General features: G+C 30.7%; 1 protein-coding gene across 2 annotated transcripts in view; it reads left to right on the plus strand.

The window, feature by feature from the left end:
* LOC143062963 (secretin receptor-like) overlaps nt 1-26,511 on the plus strand; it is a 73,015-nt gene that overhangs the window by 25,466 nt on the left and 21,038 nt on the right. The window contains exons 2-6 of one of the 2 annotated variants that reach the window (XM_076234833.1): nt 11,963-12,034; nt 19,472-19,574; nt 22,253-22,363; nt 24,828-24,940; nt 25,925-26,019. In XM_076234833.1, the coding sequence (XP_076090948.1) occupies nt 19,481-19,574; nt 22,253-22,363; nt 24,828-24,940; nt 25,925-26,019 (413 nt within the window). In that variant the 5' untranslated portion in view covers nt 11,963-12,034; nt 19,472-19,480. The remainder of the gene's footprint in view (nt 1-11,962; nt 12,035-19,471; nt 19,575-22,252; nt 22,364-24,827; nt 24,941-25,924; nt 26,020-26,511) is intronic. The other variant, XM_076234832.1, reaches the window with a different exon arrangement.

The following is a 26,511-nucleotide window of genomic DNA, read 5'->3' on the forward strand; positions in this document are numbered from 1 at the left end:
AAATTAGCTATTAATTGATATATGAAATCTTATGCTCGCACCTGTTTTAGAGGAAGTTATATTGAATGGTAATTTTCTGATCCGTAGTAAATTTGTACAAATTTGCCTGGTTTGATTTTATGATTTGACAGTTACACACTGATTGGCAGGACTGTATTGCTCATTATATTTATCGTTATTTTATTGTTTTTATAGGTTCATGTGCACTAAACCCAAATGAATAAAACGTTTTAAAAAGATGTAGAGTATTAAGATACGTCTTTAAAACAAAATGTCGGACGCTTATTGGTTTTCATTGTTTAATATCATACTTCACGTTAAACTGTCATATTTTGATTGGCTAATACCAGGATGTTAATTTACTCTATCACATGGCTGAGCGGGTGACAATTTTTTTTAATGTTACCCTCTCGTTCAGGCCAATTAAAAACCGATGATAAGGACAATGAATTGAATTTACATTATTAAGTTATTAAAGACAATGCTTAAATTCTTCGTTTTGGCTCAGAATCTAGTATTTGTCTGTCAAAATAAATAAAAAAAAAACATCTTGCTTAACTTTTGCTGTTTTTTTTTCAAAAATCCATAACGTTGTTATGTACGTGACGTCATAGAAAATACTTTTAAATTCATCTGTAAAATACAATTTTATCTTATGATAGTATAATACTAAACCTCTAACGTTAGGAAATGTGCCTGATATTCATATGATGAAGACATAATCTTTCAATCAGTTTAATTGAGGTCTGGAGCTGGCATGTCAGTTAACTGCTAGTAGTCTGTTGTTATTTATGTATTATTGTCATTTTACTCATTTTCTTTTGTTACATCTTCTGACATCGGACTCGGACTTCTCTTGAACTGAATTTAATGTGCGTATTGTTATGCGTTTACTTTTCTACATTTGCCTTAGGTATAGGGGGAGGGTTGAGATCTCATAAACATCTTTAACCCAGCTGCAATTTTGCGCCTGTCCCAGTTAGGAGCCTCTGGTCTTTGTAAGTCTTGTATGATTTTAAGAGGAAGATTGATCTCTGGTCAAAATCCGAATCCACTTCGATAATAGAGGCCCCAAAGTTTTAACTCCACTATGGGTACCAGAGATATGTGTAGGAGGGTGAAAATCATCCTTCTAATGAATGGAAATTTCAAGCATCCCGATTTAGGATTGAACCAGAGACTTTCATCACTGTAGTTATGGGTCTTTTGTCATTTGTTTCTTGGCCTGTCACTGCGCTGCTTTGATTTTTGTATATATTTATTTTATTGGCTTACAATATAAACGACACGATTTAGCGGAGATAATTTTATGCAAATCTTTACAAGATGTGATTTAAAAGATTATTTCAAGATGTAAACCAAACAGCGCAATATCGAGGAAAGTCATTTTAAAAAAGAAACAAAACAGTTATTCGCATTGAAGAGTTTTTTGACCGTCTGTCGTTTTTCTTTGAGGTCACTGATTAGTATGTTGTAGACGATACGGTGGTCTGGCTTACATTACTATAAGCCTGGTTTGTTTGATGATTTTTTTTTTAAATATTCATTCCGGCAAAAATGGAAAATAAAATCTTGAGTGTTGATAAATATTTTACAAGAGTTATACGCTTGATAAAGATGAAGACGAACAATTCTATCCGATTAAACATTTACTAGAATCAACAATATGAACCAAGGCTATTGGTTTACTATCTGTTAGGTAACAGTAGTAGGTCAATTATATTTGATGTTGCCATTTATGCTGTAAAACTTCTGTAAAATTAAAACTTAACATCTTAGAAAGTGAACTGAGAAAACGAGTTGAATAAAAGCTTCTTGTAAAACAAAATGAATGAACGAAACAAATCAATGCAATTTTGTTTTAAGTAATTCTTATGTCTTGTATGAACTTTTATCACACCAAACTTCTCCCTTGAACACATGGAAGTTGTGCTGAATACAGATTTTAATATTTGCAACATATCTGAATAATAGTTCTACTATGGTACTCGCATTTGCAATAAAAGGGAGAGAATAAAATAGTTATACGCAGTTGTTTCGATGGATCAGACCACGTAAGTGAAATGGATTAGATACACATAATTCCTACTCATAAAGACTGCTCCGATGGATGCTGGATTCCAATTATTGTCATATTAATCAATTATGTCGGGTTGGGTCGCTCATCAAATTGTTGCAATATAACTGCACACCACTGTCATACAATAGGGAGGTTTAGCTAGCTATAAAACCAAGTTTAACCCACCATATTCTTCGGAAATACCTATACAAAGTAAAGAATGTGATATTTGATTTCAATTCGTTCCGGTTTTGTATATAGTTAAACGAAGGATTAATTCAGGATTTATTTTGTCAATCCCTTTTCCGAATTACAGTATATAACAATACACTGTGGTAAAATAAGAGCATGCAATTTTTAAAATAAATAGTACTTTACTATTTAATTTTGTGCGAGTGAAAAGATGACAAAATTTTCTTCCTGTAAAAAATGTTAATAAAGAGTGGTATGAATTCAGAACAAATACCCTATGCAGTATCAAAACACAACAAATCTCTCAGATATTTTATTCGGGATTTCCGAAGATGAACTAATCATTAAAAGAATGAATTACGACACGAGAAGTGCAGCTGCCAATAGTGTCTCCAACAATACCTTATGAACCGTTCGCCAATGCTTTTGCATTTTAGTATTTGGTTGATTTAAACAAAATGAAGGTCAAATTTGATATCGACAATTTTTACATTTGCCGTTTTTAAGATGTATGGTTCCTGTTGAGAGATTGCAACCTTTTTACATGCAATGAACCATTTAACTAATGCTCATCAAATTCAGATATGTTTTATAGATGAATAAATAGGGGTAAAGTTATCTATTACTGTTTTTATTTTTTCCATTCAGGATATATACATATCTTTATATATTTAAAATAGACATAGAACATCGCAGGACAATGTATATAGTGTTGAATACATCAGTTTCCCCCGTATATTCTGTCCTCAAATTTAACAATGGTTACATGAAAAATGATGAAAACCCGGTTTGCTGTGAAATTGTCTCCTAATAGAAAGCTTTCGACCAACCATTTGCATACGAACTTTCAGTTCTAAATATAAGATCATTTTTTTTTAAATTGTTCTCAAACTGTGTAAGTTTATTTACATTTTGTAACAAAAAGCGAAATAACAAAAATACTGAACACGGAGGAAATTTCTAAACGGAAAGTTCCATAGCAAATGGCAAAATTAAAAGCTCAACCACATCAAACAAATAAATAATAACTGTTATATTCCTGACTTTGTACAGGCATATTTTTATGTAGAAAACGGTGAAATAAACTTTTTTATATATCTAGCTAAACATCCACTTGAATGACAGTCGCGAAAAAAATCCATTATATTGACATTGATGTTTGACAAAAAGGTAAAATTGTCAAAAATGGAGGTACAGCAGTCAACCTTGCGTTTTATACTGAATCAATATAAACACAAGCAAATTTGTTAAAAAGAAAAAAAAAGTCAGGCATATAACGGGATGTACAATTACGAGCAACGTTAAAAAGATATTACCAAAAGTATATTAAACAGTAAAATGAATTATTTACAAAGACAAATACATGATGTTATTTAGATAATAACAACGTCAGTACCTTGAATATATACTTCAAGACCTGCGTTTATTATTAGTGAAGTTGAAACGGTATAGTTATCAAATCAACAAAGAACTTATGACAGTCTTTTTTCCCCTGAAACTTTAAATTTTTTTTTTAAATTTTATTTCTATAAGAAACAATTTTATTTTTTGTGGAATAAATTTATTATTTGATGTTTTACATAGACACATATCTCATATAACAGAAATAGAGGATATATTTGCCTTTTAATATTATCACCGTTCATTTTGACGAATTAAATCAGTCTAAGCTAAAAGCAATTAAAACTTTCACGACTAATCAAGCATAAAAGTACATCTACCAATCAAGATGCATAAACCAGTTGACTGGGTACAACAAGTTTCATAGTTCATTTCTGATAGTTAATATCCAATAAAGTGAAGAGGTACAAAGGTATATAAATTCGATAAGCGTAGTAGAAGTTTTCAGCACCTAGTGTACCTTTATAGCAATGCTAAAATTTAAAGATATACAAACTAAATATCTTTCTTTTTATTGACTTATAAAGCTTTCTGTGCACACTTGCACATAGTCATATAATATATATATGAAAAGGGAAATTCAATATCAGGAACCAGATACCTATGAGAGAATTAAAAATAATATATTGAATAAAACATACAATACAATGGGGAGAAAAAGAGCGAACAGACAAAAGAAAAATATTTGATAAAAAATAAAAAAAGGCGAAATAATCAAAAAAACCTTCGTTTTTTCACTAAAGAGTTAGTTTGCTTTATATTGGTTAACAAATTGGACATATAGTCACGTCGTACAAAGCATTTCAAAAATGATTAAAAGTTATTTTTTTTTCATAGTGACAGTTAAAAATTTCAAACGTCAAGGTCACTCCGTCAAAATGAAAAGCTCTAAACTAACTCGTTTAATCTCTACTTTACATTTTGAATGGAATGACATTTTTATTTAAAGAGTGACAACACAATACGAAAGAAAGTTAAACACATCAAATTGACAGGTTTTAGATCGTTGTTTGTATATTAACTATTATTTCACAATGTAAATCAGAGGTCCCACTGTCAAACACTTCCGACGATTCCTAGACATGTTATCCTGTATATATATTATATTGTTAGCATGAATGTCTGTATGCTCCCCATTGATTTACTTTGTACACAGTGTAAATTAGTATTAATTTTTTTCAAGGGATCATCTTCCGGTCGTATATTTCCGTAGACTACCTACGTATGCAGACCTGATAAAGTTACCAGGATTTCATTTTAATTAAGACAAATAGGCAGGAACCAGCAGCTGACATTAGAATAAATGACCGACACACACCTTCGATTAAGTTCCGACAGGAACTAATGACCTGGAAGAATGTATAACTCATGAAAAACAAAGCCGTTGATTTTTTTTTATTAATTACAACAGTCAAAGAAGAATAAAATGCTAAAATCAAAAATATACAATAGAGCTTTAACAGAACAGAACTATGGTAGATAAGTTTGCATTATTATTTGATGTTTCAAGATGATTTCGTTTTAGCATTTCGGTAACTTTAAACTTGCAAAGCGAGGTTAAATAAACGTTTCTCTTTTAACTGTTTTGATTTGAGTTCTACTTTGAAATTAATGTAGGGTAAGCGCGCATCTGGCGTTCCAAATAACGAGATGATTATCTTTGATGATTTTTTTCTCATCTTGTACTGCTTTACGCTGTTGGTGCATTGATACACGTTTCGAACTCCTAATATTACGGTACCTATGATATTAGACCCGCTGTTGTCTCCAACCGAAGCACCACTATATATGCAAGTCAAGTCAGAGAGTTATTAGTATTGAAAACAGCTTAGTGTTTGATATTTCTTCGCCTAATGAGACTCTACAAATATTCATTCGATATGTTCAATGGGTGACTTTAAACAATCGTTGGATCACCAGAATAAATTAAAAACAAACATGGAAATGAGGCGTGATTGCAAATGAGACAACTATCAATTAGAGTCAAAATAAAGAAAACTAAAGTACCTATGAGGCCTTCAACAATAAACAAAAGGCATACCGTATAATTGTTAACCTCGATATGGTAACATTTTACAAACAATTGTGAACGAAAATAGTTTTCTAAACCATTCATTACCTCGATTCTCTATGAATTCTCTACCTGGTCTATTACTTCTACCTTTTCCATCAATGCATTGCTTGGAACTTCACTATCGATATACCAAACACGAACTAGGCAAATGAAAATGTAGAGTATGTGATCGTTTTCAATTTTTTCCCCTGTAAATCAAAACGAAATGTAACAAATCTATGTTTTTTCTTATAACTTTATGAAGAATATCGAACGGAGAAATTTTCTAAACATAACAGATAAAACCAACCACATGCATTGCCAAATGACTGTGTGCAAAAGTTAAAACTGAACTGTTACAAGCCTAACTTTTCAGAAGATATATCCGCAGAATAAAAAATGGAGTCATACATATTATTATATTAAGACAATCCCTTGAAAAAAGGTAATACTAATATGCCATGTTTATTTGGTAAATCTAAAGGAAACATATTGATATTGATGCTAACGATATAAAAAAAAACAACATAATAATAGGAATTACAGGAAATGTTTGACAGTGTTACCGCTGATTTACGTTGTAAAATTATAGTTATGATCCAACAGTCAAATGATTACATCAGCGTTGCATTTTATTCGTTGAATATTGATTTTAAAAGTATGGTAATAATAAGGAACAGCCTTGTACATAATAACTTCCAAAACCAGAAGTCTTAAGAAATGACAGCGGTGCATGCCATATTTTATTGCATGCATGATATTCAATCTTTTATTTACATGATTTATACTTGAAAGCTATAGTTTGTTAGTCATTAGGGGTTAGTTAATTTTAATGTACTATAGTGAAGTTTTGTCTTGAAGTAATAACATGAAATCTATTAAAGAGAAAGAAATGTCTATTTTGCAAGAGTTTTTTTTCAAGGACTTTTTAAAAAAATCCGAAAATATTTGCATCCTGAATACAGCAGAAACGTACACATCAGAACTGGGTAACTTGAAAGTGTACATGGTTTCCATTACTTAATGATCTACCTGTATTTAAACTTCACACTTTTAAAATGGCTGCATTGAAAATATTCCAGCACTTAATTCAAGGAACTTTAATTATCCAATGGAACATACCCAAAAACAACAATAAAATACGCCTTTTTGAATTAATTTTTACCGTCAACACTTATTTTGGTAATAAGCATGCATATGAAGGTTACTTTCGCACATACATGTACATATGCACCCTTAGACGTTGAACTTGAAATATAGATAGAAACTTAATGTACAATCAAACAAGTGGTGTCGAATTTGAATGACATTTTATAATTCTTATGCCAAATCTACTATATTGTACAAAAACACTATTTGTTTAATATATTGCAACAAATAATTCAAGATTTTGATTGTCCTTACTGTTTCAATCGATTTGTATTTTATGCTTTAATTAAAAGATATCAGGCATTCCTCAATCTAAAAATATGTTAAGAGTTCTCTTTTGCGTTTCATATCGAAATATTTCAGAAAAAGCATGCATATAAAAACCAATTAAATGTCAAAGACACAAAAATCACGACAACTTTTGTGTTATCCAAAGTCATTAAAGATTTAAAAAAAGAAAATCGTTCTTATCAGAGCGTTCAATGCCTGCCAATACAAGCTTTCAGGGGAAATGATGAATGGTTTATAAAACATTATTATCTTGCTATCTTTTTGCGTTGTCAAATAAAATATCCTGAGAGGAAATACCAGTTTGAGATAAGTCAAAGTTAGTTCATCAAAGATAGATTAATGGGGAAAAGTAGTAACTACCGACTGATATCATTATTAATAACTTTCCTACCTGTAGTACAACTCACTGCCTGTCTTGTATAATTAATATCAATAATGAACCTATTATCATACATCTGTAAGCATGATCATTAAAACAAAAATACTTTATCATCTGTGTCCATTAAACGGCGAATCCAAGTTAATTCATACCCTCGGCACAAGGTGCAATACGAAGAAAATTACTTTGCTTTGATTAAAATAATGTTTCAAAAAGCATGTTAGAGTGGTCAGTATGATGATAAAGAGATTGTTTTGACTTCCAATGAGAAAACTATCTAGTTTTTTTTAACAAGAGTTCAAGTGAAGAACTATTTCAGTTTTTGTTTACATCAAATAGATGTTCAATTCAGTATGAAATATGTCAGGAATTCCTGGATTGAAAAAGAATAAACTTTGGTTACGCAATAAACAATGCATCCTGAACATGACCGCAAAGTTTCAAGCTGATGTGACCACAACTTTATGCTGATTTTGTTTTAACCAAATATTTGTGGTAACTTTTCATGCTCAATGAATCGAGATTACTTGATTAAATCCCTAATTTGTCAAATATATATTAGGATCGCAGATCTTAAAAGTTTCATGTTTATCTGAACTTTTATTCTTGATTCAAATTGAAACTTGTTCGGGTCAAGTTGGTGTCCATTCGTATTTGAAATTTTGATTTCGCCTCTTTATTAGGACTTTTCGTTTTGAATTTTCCTCGGAGTTCAATATTTTGTGATTTTACTTTATATTTAATTTGAAGTGGTGGAGATTTTGAAGCATTAATCAACAACATTAACGAATACATATTAGATTTTTTTTCATTGTTTTTTTTATACTGACTTAATTGGCATGAATATCAAGCGAAAATATGAAACGATAATTCGTTTTTATGAATGAAGCGGTGTTCATTTCAATAATGAATTAATGCGGATGGGTATCCATAATATACATTTTCTTGATCGTTAATTGACGTCATTGCCTAATATTATCGAGTATCATGTTCTGTCCGCGACCCAAGAAAAATATGAGGATCAAAAGGAAAATGAATGAATTGCAGATAAACCCAAATATAAGCTGTAAATAATGTGATTCGAATGAATGAGTTACCTATCTCGTAGATCATCGATCAAGTAGTTCGATGTTAAGTTTGTGTTGTGCTAATAACCAAGTTCATCATGATAAATGATCCCATTAATGATTAACAACATTATATAATAATATTACATGCATGTTTCATAAGACTAAGAGTTCGTACTTTTCATTGGCTGACAACACTCACGAGATGTTCTCATAAATAGCAACATTTATGACAGCATGTGCCTTCCATGACAACTTCACAATAATGTATTAGAAAACAACCGAAAAGTTTGAATTGACTCGTTATTTCATGGTTGAAGAATAAAAGTACAATTATTTAGGGACTTTTCGTTTTGGATTTTCCTCGGAATTCAGTATTTTTGTGATTTTACTTTTTATATGAAACCAATGCTTTTACATTTATAAAAGTGTTGATCTTGTGCACATCCGAGCTTTAAACAAAATGTTCTTCGAACATCTCTTAAACATAAAAAAAAAAAATTACAAAAAAGATGCATCCAGCTTTAAACAAGGACCATTGATTATCGTTAAAAATCAGTCTTATCATATTTGTTTCCATTGCTACCGGAAGATAAAGCAAACTATTGTTATCCATTCGTTTGATATGTTTGAGCTTTTGATTTTGCCATTTGAATAGGGACTTTCCGTTTTGAATTTTCCTTGGAGTTGAGTACTTGTATTTTTGTGATTTTACGTTTTATTTGCACCGAACAAATGATCAATGTATTAATTCGTATCAAATTATACTTGTTTGTACATTTTTTAATAGTCCTTTCTTTTTTTTTTATTTTATTATTCATATTCAGGCCTCTTTCTTTCTTTAGGCACGAGTAGTACATTGTGTCAGAGCTAATTATAACAAAATGACATTTGTTGAACTATGTTGTAGCCATGTAGAGCATTCACCTCGATTAACAAATATTTTCCTATTGAAAAAGTGATAAAACAAGCTTTGGCAAGCTAAAATTAATTAAAACTTTTCCAACAAATCTGCGAGAGATAAAAAAAAATAATGCTGAAATAGGAAAAGCAGTTATTTTCAAATCATGTTCAAAGATGTTTTGGCTTATCTTCGGCTTGAGATTCAATAAATATTTGTAAGTCTATGAAGCTTTCTAGATAACAGACAAATAATTAATGTGAGTGTGTCAGCGGTTGAATTATGCCTATTTCCGTGTCCTGTTGACTTTATAATTATTTTCCCATCTTACAGAATATCAATGTTTATATCGTTATTTCTGTATTAGTAACGGTGATTACTTTTGATTGAGCTATTATCAATATTAGTGATGTGGGTCATTTCCTTGCCTATTGTTTCGATAGCGCAACATTTTTATGATTAGAAGTGCAAAAAAATCAAGAAAATAATAAATGTGAAGGAACGACTGATAAATCTCATAGTATTGGTATTGGTATGATGTAACTAAGAATTGTATCATAGTTAGAAAATTAATTAATATGAGATTTTTAGAAAAAAGTGTTAATGATAAGATATAATGTAGATGATCAGAAGTGATGAGATTTTTAGAAAAAAAGTGTTAATGAGAAGATATTATATAGATGATTAGAAGTGCAAAATAATAAATGTGAAGGAAAGTCTAATAAATCTTATTAATGATATTGTTATGATAAAATTTGAAGGGGTATCATGCTAAAAATTCAAGGTATAAATCTCTCCAACTTCGTACTTAATTTGGCCTTTTAAACTTTTTTGGATTCGAGCGTCACTGATGAGTCTTTTGTAGACGAAATGCGCGTTTTGCGTAAATACAAAATTTAATTCTGGTATCTATGATAACTTTATCTATTCAAATATCAATTTTTAGAAGAAAAAAATATTCATTTAGAGATGTTAAAACTGATTTTTTCGTACTGTAGAAAGATAACAGACGACATATTTTCACAAGTTCTTATCCAGTCAATCTAGCATAAATTTGACTCTAACCCGAAAGTAATTGCAACAGAAGATTTTAAAGTTATAATCTTTAGCATTATACCCCAAAATATACACAGAAAAAAGTCCCATAAAATCTAACTTGAGGCAGATTTAAAAAATCTACATTTATAATTCCTTCGGAGATTTGCATTGAAAAGGGAAATAACTCTTGCAAAAAAGGCAGAAATATCAATAAAAATTGATACAAAATTATAACTTCACCGCTTCTATTCTTCAGAATGTATTGATTCTTCATTTTTTAGCGGTCTTTATAGAGTAAAATAAACAACTGTAAAGGTGTTTTCATATATTTTATTAAGCTATAATCTAGATTTCGTAATTCATTAGTTGACCATTTATTGAATTTTTCAACATGTCAAGGTAAATAATCTTAAATTTAATAAACATAATTAAGCATGTATTCTTCTTTTTGTGGTTTAGATAAGTAAGTTGCTGAAAAAATATAATATATTATATAGATAAAAACAATACAAAATTTTCAAATGATGTTTTCAAAATGGTTACAAAGCTTCAAATTTGAAATTTCCTTAATGAAAAATGCACGAAAAAAGTAAAACTACTCATAACACTTCAGATTTGTAAATTTCATGAGCTGAAGATTATATAATCTAGTCAAAGTATCATACTTTACATAAATTTCAAGAAAAACAACCAAAAACTGATAAAAAAGACTCATTTTTGCAAGATTTATCTCCCCTTCCAATGTTCATTTCCATAGGAAATTAAAAATGCTGATTTTTAGTTTTCCTCAAGTTAGATTTGATGGGACTTTTTTCTGTGTATATAAAGGGCATAATACTATAGATTAGAACTAAAACAATTAGTTTGAGGTTAAATCATAGTTTGACTGGACTATTATGTTAAGACATAAACAGTTGCGGTAAGAAATCGTTTGTCTATGACGAAAGATTCCTTTATAGTCTGAATTTCACAGGACGTACTTAAAGCAAATTAGTCTCTAAACTGTATTTTATTGTGTAAATGGCATTTAATGGCATACGGTATTTGCTTATCTGTTCACTTCAAATATTAAATGGTTGCAATCATGCAATAGCAATATGTCTACACACTAGTATAATTGACTTTAATGGATGGCAATACAGAATTGATTTAATAGAAATTTCTCAAAAAATTACTTCTCCATTTTTCACATTACTCCATAGATGAGAAAAACAAGACAAATTCGTTCCTGTGTTTCCAATGTGCGTGTTTGTGATTTTTTTTAGCGTTTTTTTTCTCCAACAGTCGAAACATACATAACTAAAGCGAATACAAATAAAATTTGATATTTACATTCAGTTTTGATCTGTTTAATATAAAAAGATGTGGTATAAATAACTATTTTGGTTTCATGTAAATGAAAGTAATTGGGTTTCTTATATTTTTTTGATAGTACTTGCCATTCAAAATACTGTAACTTGAAAAGAAAAGAAAATATTCCAAACAGAACAATAAAAAGCACCAGGTAAGATCACACGTGCTAGTTACAAACAAATCAAGTGAACCTCAAAATGAAAACAATACGTTATTGTTGCAATCATGCAATATCAATTTTATAACATACACTTTTCCCCTGTCGGGGATCCGTACAAAAAGCAACACATCACCTAGGTTGAGCAGGTACAGCGTAAGGCAGCCAGGTTTGTCTTCAATGATTATAAAGACAGATCACCTGGAGCAGTTTCAAATTTAATTAAATCATTGGAATGGGAAAATTTAGAAATAAGAAGGAAAAAAGCTAGATTAACTATGCTGTATAAAATAAATTGGGGGTTAGTTGAAGTTCCTAAAGACAATTTAACAATATCTGATAGACGTACTAGGGGGGAACATAAATTTAGGCAAATATCAACAAATAAAGATTTCTATAAATTTTCATTTTATCCTCGCACTATTTCGGACTGGAACTCACTACCTGAAGCAATAGGTATGTCTGACACCCTGGAATCCTTCAAAGTGGCATATCCACTCTAACATTTGAAGGACCCACAACGACTTATTAAACTTCAAAGCCACTGTACATAATGTATATATGTTATTGTTAACGATTTTTCTTTGTCATATATTTTAAATTAAATCCATTTTTACATAGCACACAAGTTCCAGGAAGTTTTACACTCCTACCTAGGAGTCTACTCCCGTATTTGGAAGAAGAAGAAATTGCATTCTTACGAAGTGCTTTTCTGGAATAACCTTCACCAGAAACGCTCAAAAACTAAATTTTTGAAAGCCAAGTCCCTACGTTTTGCTAGCACGAAATTCTCACATTGAGTGGAGTTCGTGTTGCTCAAAATAAGAGACAAACATCCGCTAGACACCAAATACCCACAACAATGAGGTTTATCATCGACTTGCGAGATATCCCTTCTGTATTACCCGCATCTATTTGGAGATTAAAGTGGAATGTTCGACGAACTTTCGTCATCAAGATACCCAAAAAGGAAAGATAAGTGATATGTAAATGATAGGTATACCTGTATATAGCAATAATAATTAAAAAAGAAAAGTGATCATCTAGTAAGACTTCAAAATACAGTTCTAAATTAATTGTAATCGGGGGTGAAAATAGCCATAGATTTATTTAAAACGTATGCAAAACTAAAAAAGTATTTTATAAAGTTGATGCATCAATAATTCTATCTGGATTTACCTTTCCCAGAAACACTAAAAATCGTGGCTAATGTGCCATCACATCACATCTTATTTTTATATAACCTAGTTTATATGGTTATTGAGCTGCTAATACACAGTGGAAACCTCCACTCATAGTAATATAATCAGACAGTAACTGTGAGTTGGTACACAATCAATTTAAATTCAACAGAACAAAATCTACGGACTATTAGCTTTTTAATGCTAAATATCAAACAACGGCAACAGTAGTATACCGATTTTCAAAACTCATAAATCGATAGAAAAAAAAAGAAATCCGGGTCACAAACCAAAACCGGGGGAAACGCATTATATATAAAAGAAGAATGACGACACAACATTAAAATGTAACACACACAGAAACGAACTAAGCATTAGACAAAATCCGATGAGATTGCCTTACAGGTTCAGTCTACTAGTGTATATTATTAACGATTAATATGCGTTGAAGACCTATTGGTGGCATTCAGCTGTTGTCGGCTCTTTGGTCGGGTTGTTGTATCTTTGACATATTCCTCAATTCCATTTTCAATTTTATAACATACACTTTTAAAAACGTTCCTTTATTAATACTAATCTATTATCATCTGATCAAAACGCCTGTTTGCATGGTTTGGTAACAATATTTAAGATTGTTTGAAGAACACTCAGCTTTACGTAGTGTTAAACATTAAAACAATTGACAATGGTCATAAAAGTTCTGTTATGTTGCATACTGGGCTATGTAAGTGAGTGACGCTTGGCAGATTATATATTGAGGTAATTTGTCTGACTGACAACATCAAGGTATACTGCAGATTTACAACCGCATTAAAGTTTTGTAATGATTTGGAGAAAAACTGCAATGTCACAATCGCACTGACTGTTTACAAAGAAAACACGTTTTATTCCAATCCAGAAACTTACGTCTGCATTCTATGAAAAATATGTTTCATCGAATTCAGTTCATAATAAACTTTACGCAGAATCCATATGTTGTTCATTGTATGCAGAACCAGTTGCCCAAGCACACAATCAATTGCAAATAACTGTGCATATAAAAGGTAGTAATTTAAATATTGCTTGTCAGCGCGGAAACTTGTGGTACGTAAATTGGTTTTTACATCTGTATTTTGTTAGAAGAAATAGTCCCAATATGATCAATATTTTTTTTTATTACTATTTTGTAATCCAATATTTAGTCGGACAGAAATATATATTTCCAGAAATACCAACGAATGTGGTGATATGTTTTTGTTTTGTATAAACTCGAGCTTGTTCAACAACATTGATATATTTGTCATAAAACGTAACAATAAGGATATGTGTTTATATAATTGCTATCTACCAGAGTCCAAAACGACTTGGATTTAAGCAAATATATGTTAACGTTGCCTTCAAAAATGACCAAAGCCCATAACATATTGTTAACTACAAAGATCTCTGAAATAATAAAACACGAAACAACTCATACTAGAAAATCAACTGTTGATGATAAAACAATACAAGTAATCTGACATTTTCCACAAAACTTTTTAATAAGCGAGATATATAAGTTAGTATCAGGTTCAGATCGTAAAATTAATGAAGATGTCTCAAAGTAAGTCTTAATAAGCTATTTTTTAGCATCTCCTAGGTACACATAGCTGTACCATTGTTCATTTTTGTTTTTGCATTCATAGGGTGAAATAAAAGTTAACTTTCTTTATCATACCTTCTTTCTTTTAACTTTTATGGTTACATTTATCGATAACTGTATCACATTATTACCTTTCTATCTAAAGAAATTGACCATACTAAAATTATTTGTTCCTGTTTATGCTTTGAAAAGCGTAATGTCAAAACAACAGAATTTATAAGAAAATTTCTCTTTGATTTATAAACATTAAGCAATTTGCAATATTTTGTACTTTCACAACTTTTATTGCACTTCGTAATAGTCATCAAGATAATTGGTTATGGCGTGCTAAATAATTAACCAGAAACTGGATGTTTGTTTTTGTAATCAAAAAATTAAATATCAAAAATTATTCTTGGATCGTAGCCCTAATTCATCTTTTGATTTACTGCTTAGTTATAAAAGACCAGTTCCTTTGATTTTAAACTAAAAACACACATTCCAACTTCCAGATATGTGATTTAAACATTTAATCAAAATGTAAATAACGATATAGAAATAAAAACGTTCCAATGATTTGTCTCTTTTAAACTTAATTCCTTCGGTTGTCATTGAGAAATGAACGGAATAAGTAACGAAATCATATTTCTTCTTCCGCATAATCTATTTCTGCTACCTGATTACACATAGTAATTGATTTGTCTGCACGAACAATTGTCAACTTTACACTATAACTCAGAAATAACAAGCAATTTAATTCAATAGATAACCGCCAGTTTCTATCTTTAATTGCCAATATTTTTATAACAGTGTCGAGATCTATATATCGACAACATAACAAAATTGGACCACCTACATGAAGGACGCAGTTTGCCTTGTCAATTAAACACAGGTTATGCACTGGTACAGATTTAACAAACTAAGTCAGACTGCTTACTAGCACGCTATGAATGGGCACGACGTTACAAAAATATTTAAATGTGAAAAAAAAACGTTTTAGTCTGTATTTAATTTGCCTTTTTTTCTAAAACATCCAAAGAGTTAGATACGCTTCAAAAAATAATTAATTCATTGACTTACAATCATATAAAATAAGCTGTGGTATGATTGACAATCAGACAACTCTCCCCAAGTGACCAAAATGATAAAGAAATTAACAACTATAGTTCATCATACGGCCTTCAACAATGAACAAAGCCAATACAGCATAGTCAGCTATCAAATGCTCCGAAGTGATAAATTTAAAACAATTCAAACGAGGAGAAAAAAACACAGGTTCCTCACATGGGAGAGGCACATACAGAATGTGTTAGGGTTAAACTAATTTGAAGGCGTCAACCCTCTTCTTAACCTTTGACAAACGTGAAACAGTACAACATAAGAACACACTATAAAAATCAGTAGTATGCTTTACTACAAATTATAGTATTTTTTTTGTGTGAGTGTTGTCCAGAAAACATATTACTTAATAGTTGTAAAAGACTAACTGTAGCCGAAATCATTAAAACAAATCCTCATCAACCAATTGTCAAGTTTAGAAATTTTAACTAATGCATATAAAAAGATAACAAAAATAGCCTTAAATATTGGATAGAACATCAGACAATAATACAAATCCCGTCAACTAATTAAAGGCAATCATAAAAACAGATAACAAATATTGGACATTACATCTGGCACACCACGCAAAGGAGATGTTGAGATAACGCCAATGAGGTAGAAACCCAACAACAAAAATAACGTAAAGATATATGGTGGACAACAAAAATCTTCAACACCCATTTTGAGTATATCACGAGTGTAACATGTAATTTGTATTATCACTGTCTATATCATTTGAATTATCAAATCTATACAGCATGATAAAAGCTTATCCCTTTAAGATAAATGCTTAAAATTACAACAAATCTTGAACGCTTTGATTATTTTAAAAGTATCATGATATCTGTTTATCACCGACATGTGAATACCAGATACTTATATGTTGTTTTATTCATCAGAAAGATACACATACTTTAGAAAATGAAGATTAATCGCTTTCTCTACAACTACGGTTAGAAGCAAGACATTTGACAAGACACGAAAATACTTTCTCAAATTGTGAATGAAAGATTTTTTTAATCCACGCAAAGTATTGAATAATTATTTCCTGTAATATTTAAACCCCGAGTAAAATATTTTGAATCAGACAGTTAGTTAATTGAATGCCTGAATGTCTTAGATTTGATGTGTTGTTGATATATTGATTATCATTTTATATCAATTATTGAAATAATAGACAATGTCTTCTAGATATATATATTTATTCATTGATTGATTGTCGTTTGCAAAACGTCGAGTGGCGATTGTTTAAGGCACGTTTAGGACGAGAACAAATCAGAAAAAAAACAATAAGTAAATTCGGTAATAAAGGACGATCGTGAAAAATTCATACTACCATTTAAAAATGAAGGTATTTTGACCATCAACGGACCCGCAATGGGTTGCTGAAGGAGATTTACATTTAGATAGATCGCAAAACTCCCCTTAAACAAGGAATCACATTTAATGCCCCAATTCCGATCGGACGTGGATACATATTTATAGAACCTGCATACCATATAAAGCATGGGATTGTCAGATGAGAAAAGTTGAAATGACGATTTTTCTTTACACCTTTCAATACTTGAGATTTCAATAAATTCTACTAATTACAGCTAATTATCTGTACAAGTAATGAAACGATTACATATATTGTAAACGTAAACACAGTTAAAATGTAAAATTTGGAAAAAAAAACTTTTTGAAAGATGTTGAAAACCGTGTTAAAGTATTACAAATTGCACGGAATAAAATCTATTGAAATAATTTTGGGGTCAATGATGATACTGCTTCTGATTCAATTTAGAAACAAATTAAATGCGATAACAATGAATGGTTTTATTCACAAATTATCTACATGATACGGAATATCATTCTTGCCAAAGCACCTATTCTTACTAGCAAGTTCCAGGTTACTTGCACAAATGTAATTCATGCTAATGATTTTATGATGCTTAGTCTCTGATGCATGATTTTTTTTATCATTTTTTTTTTTTTTTTGGCTTTAAACAAGCTTTCAGTAACTGCGAGTCGTGTTAATTTGACCTATTGCCACAATTTGTAATGCATTTCTGTACTTCAATTATTACTTATTTTGTGTTATATCTCTTCTCGCTATTTTGACCATGTGGTATCTTTGATAAAAGAGGGACGAAAAATACCAGAGGAAGAGTCAAACTCATAGATAGAAAATAAACTGACAACGTCATGGCTAAAAATAAAAAGGCAAACAGATAAACAATAGTACAGAAGACACAACATTGAAAACTACAGACCAAGCAACACGAACCCAACCAAAAACTGGGGGTGATCTCAAGTGGTCCGGAAGGGTAAGCAGATTTTGCTCCACATGTGTCACCCGTCGTATTGCTTATGTTATTACAAGTCCGGTAAAAAGTCTAATTCGGTAGGTCACATTCGTGTTAAGGGAAGGGTATTGTAGTTACGACATAAGGAACATATCCGATATCATCTGTGAAACGGTTATTCCATAATGGTCAGCCAACTCGTGATGGCGTCCGTAAAATTTACGGAGGGATGATTTCAACTTCACCATTTGGAACTCTTAGTTTAAAACACTTCCTTGAGAGTAGCAATCCTCTATCAAGGAAATCATGATAGGACATATAAGCCCGGGCATATCGTATCAATTGGGTGATATCTACTGCGTATAAGTATTTAGTAGGACGGTAAATTTTCACTTCTGCACTCGTACTAAGAACACAATTTTTTACTCGTAACAAAAAAAAACTATTTAAATTTATTTATGTGAGTGACGTTATGTAACGCCGTTTGTCCCAGTATAAACGTTTAAAACTCGGTGCATTTTATTCAACTGTTTATTCAAAACGTCAGGAGCATGGTTATGTTTGTTGCCGTGGTTAAAATGTGTTTCTCGTTTTTTTCTTATAGATTAGGCCTTTGGTTTTCCTGTTTGCACTGTTAAACACTAGTCATTTTAGGTCCCTTTATAGCTTGCTGTTCGGTGTGAACCAATGCTCCGAGTTGAAGGCTGTACTTTGACTTATAATTGTTTACATTTATACATTATGACTTTGATGGAAAGCTGTTTCATAGACACTCATACTACATCTTCTGATATTTATAGATGTAATATGATGAATGTCGGGAAAGTGGCTAAATGAGGATACTCGTTTGTGTAATTAAGTTACTCCTCTTACTCCTTCTACAGCTTTCTAACCAGAATAATATTATATAAAAGGAGATAAAAATGTCACACAACACAGCAAACTACTGAAAGAACCTAAACCAAATGAATAATAGACACTCAAACAAAGACAATTAATACCGAGTCACCACGTAGAATAGTATCCAATGTAAATTTCTAAATAAATGCATTTGTTGAAGATGTACACATTATTTAACTTACACACTTGTAGAGGTTTTGCAGATTTTTCTGATGATTTTTTAGAAATATAGTCCATGGAGTATACCTTTTTTGTATATTCAACTACTGCTAAGCATTGAAACCCAACCAGTTGATTATGTGGTCTATTTTATTCTAGAAGATTTTTCTTTATCTTTAACGAAATAATATAATATATTTTGCAGGCACCTAGAATGACCGAACAAATGAAGAAACAGTTTATGAGGTTACATGTAAAAAAACAGACATGTGAGGCCAAAATAATCAACTATACTATACCACAAACAGGTTAGATTACATGTTGAAAATAGGTTAACTAAACACATTTAAAATAGAGTTAGTTTCTTTTTAGGATAAACATAAATGAAACAATGACTATTTGTAGTTTAAATAGTTTACCATATTCTAGAAGTTTATCTTATTTAGTTTACCATATTCTAGAAGTTTATCTTATTTCTATCTATGTCCATGTATTTCGTTTTTGAAACAGTATGGTGTTCTTGCAACATTTCCAAAACCAAATACTCCATAATGTTTTTGTATAGTATTAATATAACAAGGTGTTTAAGGATTCATTTGTCATAACACAGCTTACTTATAAGAGATAGTTTAAGATATATACTGTATTGTTTATATTTTCAACATAAAACTATTAAGGTAGAGGATTTCCTCTTTATGAATAAAGAGAATGATGGTAGCGTGTTTGTTTTCTTTTTCATTAAATGTTGTTCAGGTAGCATTTTGTACAGTATATTGTGTAACTAACTCTATAACTATATGTTAATATTAAAGTTATAAAGTCATCAAAATGTAGAAGAATAAATGTCCTTAATAACCAAGCGCATACATATAACTAAAGCATAGTTGTAAAACCCTTCTTGATACATGTATGACATCTATAAGTAAAAGCACCTTTTTACGTTGTCTTGTCATAGACCACAAGCCATTCATAAGATTTACACCACTGGGTCAATGCCACTGCTGGTGGACGTTTCGTCCCCGAGGGTATCTATCACCAGCCCAGTAGTTAACACTTCGGTGTTGACTAGAATATCAATAATGTGGTCATTTTTATAAATTTCCTGTTTACAAAACTTAGAATTTTTCGTAAAACTAAGGATTTTCTTATCCCAGACATAGATTAACTTAGCCGAATTTTGGATCCTCAATGCTCTTCACTTTGTACTTGTTTGGCTTTGTAAATATTTTGATATGAGCCGCACCAATGAGTCTTATGTAGACAAAACGCGCGTCTGGCGTACTTAATTATAATCCTGGTACTTTTGATAACTATATGCGTGAAAATACTAAAAAAAACCCAAAAAAACGGAGAACAAAAAGCTTCAATACCTTTCTCATTTTTCAAAACAAAATTACCTGTTTATCCGGCGCATTGTTCTTTTAAAAATGGTATCACATACATGTAATTAATTAAATTATCATGCATTCCCCAATTCTTTTTATTTTCTTTAATTTAATTCTACTTTTAATTAAGTAAACTCATCGTAGAAACCAGGATTCAAATTTTATTTTTACGCCACACGCGCGTTTTGTCTACAAAAGACTCATCAGTGACGCTCGAATCAAACCATGTTTAAAAGGCCAAATTAAGTTCGAATTTGAAGAACATTGCAGACAAAAAAATCCTAAAAGTTTTGCCAATTTTCAATCGTAGACATTATGTTTTTGTTTATTGCATACAGTTTTGTACTTTAACATCGTCACGAAGTAAATTAAAACTTTTTATGAGAGACAATTGCTTTAAACTAAATAAGGACAGGCAACACAGAACATATATTAAATATTTTGTTGACAACGCACTTCATTAAACTACCTAATCGAATAAGTCATTGAAAGAAATTTCAAGCATTGTATTCATGATTGAAGTTCATTTGAATGAATGAAAAGTAGGCAATTGAATATCAGTTGTTATTAATCCAACATGTTTTTACTAAAGCTGCAAAATCTTTTAATTTATATTTAAGCTTAAAAATTAGCTGTTTTATCAAGCCAATTTATATGCAAATAAAAAGGATCAAACACAAAAAATAAATATGGTGGGCGGTACATTGTGAATATATATAAACCTTCATTTGACTTTGCATTTATAGTTTATTGTTTATTGAAATTTGATAGACAATAAACCGGTATATGTTATATGTTACATATAATGAGACGATGTGTTATCCTTGCCAATAAAAACAAAAATCCACCTGAAACCAATCGGAGAAGATGTATTCATGATATTGTGAAGTAAGCTATAATAAATGTATATATTTTATTGTGGTACATGTATATTCAGTGAAAATGTGTAATACCACTATTTAATATCACATATTAGTCTTTGTAAAATTTGCATTTTCAAAAAATGTGTAGAATTTACCTACTTGGGGCATGAGTAAAGTTTTATCTAGCCCAGTAATATATACAAAATTTCACATAAGAATTATCAAAGGTACCAATCTTATCATTTAATACGCTAGACGCGTGTTTTGTCTTCATACATACCATTCAATTGCCTATAAAACAATAATCACCACTGGAAGTTAGGCAATCAAATGTTATCCTTTTTGACCTGTGTACAAGCCTTAGTTACAATTTAACCTCAAGTTTAGAAAATATAACATATAAACACTAAATAAAAAGAATTATGGTACCTTTTAAACCGACTATGCGGTATTGTTGTTACAATCGTTGAAGGCCGAACATTGACCTATAGTTGTTAATTTTTTGTGTCATTTTGTGTCCGCTTGAGAGTTGTGCCATAGAAAATCAAACCACATCTTCTGATTTGTATATTTGGTTTCACATAGATGATATGGTTGACAATTGTCTGAGACCCTCTATGTTATAACTGTTTTCAATGTTGGTTTGACGTTTTCAAAAGCGTAAAAAGATTGTTAAATGAAAACAAATTTCTGTGCAAATTCTAAACATAAATATTCCATGTCATTCAATTTTACCAGGTTCATTTTGTGATATGGTATGGGATAACATCATGTGTTGGGATGCAACGCCAGCTGGAACTACTGCAAAAATGAAATGTCCACATTATATAGAAGGCTTTAGTAACACAGGTATACATGTAGTATGTTATCAATACGAATACACGATTCAAAATGTATATGTTAACATACATAGAAGTATTAAAAGTTCAAAATGCATCGATGTTTGTTTGCTGGAATGTTTTTGCTAATAATCAGACTGTAAATATGGAGAAAAAGAGATACAAATTAAAAACCAATTGTTCAGAGAACAATTGAAAGTCTTTCCACATTAAAGAAATTTGGATAAGAAGAGTTTCTTCATACTAATGGTTTAATTAAATTTTTGAGTGATATAAAGGAGATAATATGCTACCTCTGGTGAAATGAATGTCACTTCCGGTCTCATATGATAGCTTTTTTTCACACTGATTCCAAAAATATATAGTTTCTATATACTTTTGTATGTAGAATGGGAGATAATTGGCCACTTCCGGTTTGATGGAAGTCATTTTTAGTCTTCAGTAATCAGTTTATGTATCTATATGACAAAATATATGGATTTTGAGTACTTTTATATGAAAAAATTGCAAATAAGGCTACTTCCGGTAGTCATTTTTCAAGGTCATTTGTCACCTAACCTTTTGTACAAGGTCAAATGCCTTTATAATGAACTTAGTTGAAGTTATAATCAATTAACCTCATATCAAGACATTTCAGGGGCACCAACTCCTATAAGATGCCATTAAAGTGTAGCAAGCTAAATGTAGCATATCTTCATTACAATAAAGCAGACATTTTGCACTTGTTCTTTTATATGTATCTTTCAGAGTGTTGAAGAAAATGCAAAAACAAGCAAAAGTCACAATTGAGAACTTGACCTTGACCTTTGACCTTGACCTCATTTTCTAAGTTAGGACCTAGGGGCATCAAATAAAAACATTACAGGGTTATACGGTTAACTGTTTATGAGTTAAAAAAACATACCAACAAATTTATTTTGTAAAGGTAGATAACTCCTATAAAATGTCATCGAATCGCTTCGATCCAAATTAGCCAAAAATTCCTGAGGATGTAACGAACAATTTGTAAAAGGAATTTTGTCGCTTTCTTTTTTTGTTACGAAGGAGATGCTCACACATGATAAACAGTGAATAGGGAGATAACTCTTACAAAGAAAATGGTTTGCCTTAGCAGGGTGAAATTTAAAAGCACATAAACTATAAGATACCATATGAGAAATATCTAAGCGACATATTGCGAAACAAACATTTATCGCAAGAACAAAATTTGGCGGAAGAAAAAAAAAATAATCAGAAGAAAAACAATAAGTCTTTCCACAGAAAAGTGGAAAGACTTAATTAAAGCAACATAATTATCAATTTGTCCCTCAGCTTTATAAGAAATATAACTTCCATTTACCAGTCAGGATTCTACTTCGTCAGAATTATCTCCCCATTACGCCAGTTCATTTTCACAATCGTAGAAATGGAAGCCATTGTAGGGATGACGCGCTACCAATTTTGTTCATGGAAACCGATAAATTTATCCACCATTACGATCCTTATATGTCAGTTGTATTTTAAAAGACAAATGTATCAACTAGCTAATGAGCATCAGTTAATGATCTTGTCTGCATTGATTCAACTTAAAACTATTGTCTGATCGGTTGTCAGGTGGAATTTTCGAAAATTCATAAACATTTTAAAAAATTCTAATTAAAAATTTCGTGGAAGGGCAGACTAGATTTTTTTAGTGTATAAAGACTATAAACCCTAGTTTTCACACACAAAAAATTATATTTTTTCAAAGATATGCATTTTCATCATCCAACTTGAAAGACTGTCGTCAAGTACTTTCAGTAAAAAAAATAGCTTTTCAAACACACCTTCTCTGTTTTTGTGACTCATTAGTTAGGTATTTCACTTGATCCATATATTTCATCTTTTAGTTCTGTTATTTTTTTGTGTTATAAAGTCAATCTGTAGCTTTGATATATAAAAATAATAGAATCTGAAGCGAGACGATGTATGAAATAATCTTACTTTATCCGATATCAAGACAAAATATTCATCTCAAACACGCCCTAACATAAAAAAAGGTGCACTCGATTTTCTCTTTTCGATACAATTGTTACCCATTTTTTGGAATTTTTTCTTGGGTCACATAATGAAAGGGCAGACACGAAATTTTTTGAACTAATAGATTGATATGTTTTCCGTCCGTGGTAATTTTTTCAAAAAAATCGGAGGTTATGCATTTTCTTCATCCAACTTGAAAGATACCCATGTCGTCGATTTGAAATCTAATTCTTCTGCTTAACTATGTACTAGATAAATTGAAAACTTATGCAAATGGTGTTTTTAGAACAAAACACCTCGTAATTGAGAAGAAAATTGTAATTTTGTTTGTTTCTATTAAATTTTGTCACTATATTAAACAATACAGTACACATTTATCGCCTTCTCTAACAAAGAGCTTCGATACTTTTGTTCTATAAACCGGGTTTCCGACTGTACCTTCCAATAATAAGTCTCTTTCATGAAATGTTTTGCAGAGTTTGCAACGAGAACATGCACGGATAATGGTACCTGGTATGTTAGTCCTCACACAAATCATACATGGACAGATTATACAAGGTGTCCAACTGTAAACCTTTCTCTCATGGAAGTAAGTTGATGTATAACATGCAAAAAGTCAAGTTCATTTGATTGAAAGTAATTTGTAATAAATAGCAGCTATGATTTAAATAAAAATATTTATCGACATAAAAACTTGCACTATATGCATACACAAGCGCACTTTATTCGTTTTTTTAAATATTAAAGTCAATGCATGTATATTGACAATATGTGGTTAATTCAATAATGTTGCTCATGTAAACATCTAGAGGAAAGTAACCGTTTCCTTTTTAATATGTCAAGCTTTTTAAAAGTATCGAATAAACGTAAACGTAAACAAATAAAGATCTGCAAGTAATATTTTTTTCAAATATCACGAAAACAGTAAGATATGACATACAACCACTGCTGATTTGAAAGACTTTTCGTCCAACTAAGAGTTTGATGTTGATGGGGACCGTAAATAAAAATAACAGTTTGTATATTTGATGTATGAGAAGCTCTCTCCGAATTGTCCATTACAATGCAAAAATAACTTATCATTGATATCAGGTTTAAAATTTTAAAGCGCGTTTCGTCTACAAAAGACTCAATAGTGGCGCTCGAATAACAATAGTTAAAAAGGCCGAACGAAAAACGATGTTATAGAGCATTGAACACTCAACCGCTACAAAAAAAGCAAAGAATGTAAATATATATCTTAGAAAGTCAGGTTACATGCGACGAAATAGGAATGTTATCTTTCAAAATAAAATGAATAAAACATGTAAAAAAAAAAGAGTTTGGTTATCGACTCAGGTGTGCACGACAGGATTTATCCTTCATTTGTACACTCAAGTCTTATTGTTTGGAATCTAAATACATATACATATACATGAAATATTTAAGAGTGTCCCTTACATTGTATAGCCACACAGAGACTAACAAAACATTCCATTTTCATAGACACACAAAATGTTCGTCCGCTGAAAATAAAAATCGAAAAATGTTCACTTATAAAGACATATTTGATGAAGAATATTTTTAATTGCAGGAACATTTTCCTAGGATTAAGCTGATGTATAATATTGGATATGGTTTATCCCTTGGTTCACTTCTTGTTGCTGTTTTTCTTATGTGCTTTTGTAGGTAAGATTTTAAAAATGATAAGAAAAATTAAAGACTATTTAAAATTGGTTTCAATTACATGTTTGGATATCACATGGAAATGGCATATATGAGCTTGTGGATGAAGCATATTTATATACAAGGATTGTTAAAAAAGGAAGGATTAAAATCATGAACAGTTTGCATTTACATTAATAAAATATGTAGCATGGCTTAGATTTGTTTTCGTTATGCATTTTGACCACCTTTTGGCTTGTCTGTTAAATGCCAGATATGTTTTACCTTCTGAATTTGAGTCATCAATTTGTAAGTTTAAAACATAACAGTAGTACGTGATACTTTTGTGTCCAAATTTAAGACAGTTATAATTTGAAGAATATAGTTCACAGGATAGCAATGCTATACAATATTGTCCTTAAAATTTGTCCAATGAACAGGACAAAAATCCTTCGATACAGAAAATAAAATGATGGGGACAAAATTCAAAATAGTGACAATGTACAAAAATAATGA

This window comes from Mytilus galloprovincialis, chromosome 2 (assembly GCF_965363235.1).
Source record: "Mytilus galloprovincialis chromosome 2, xbMytGall1.hap1.1, whole genome shotgun sequence".
In the NCBI taxonomy this organism is placed as follows: Eukaryota; Metazoa; Mollusca; class Bivalvia; order Mytilida; family Mytilidae; genus Mytilus; species Mytilus galloprovincialis.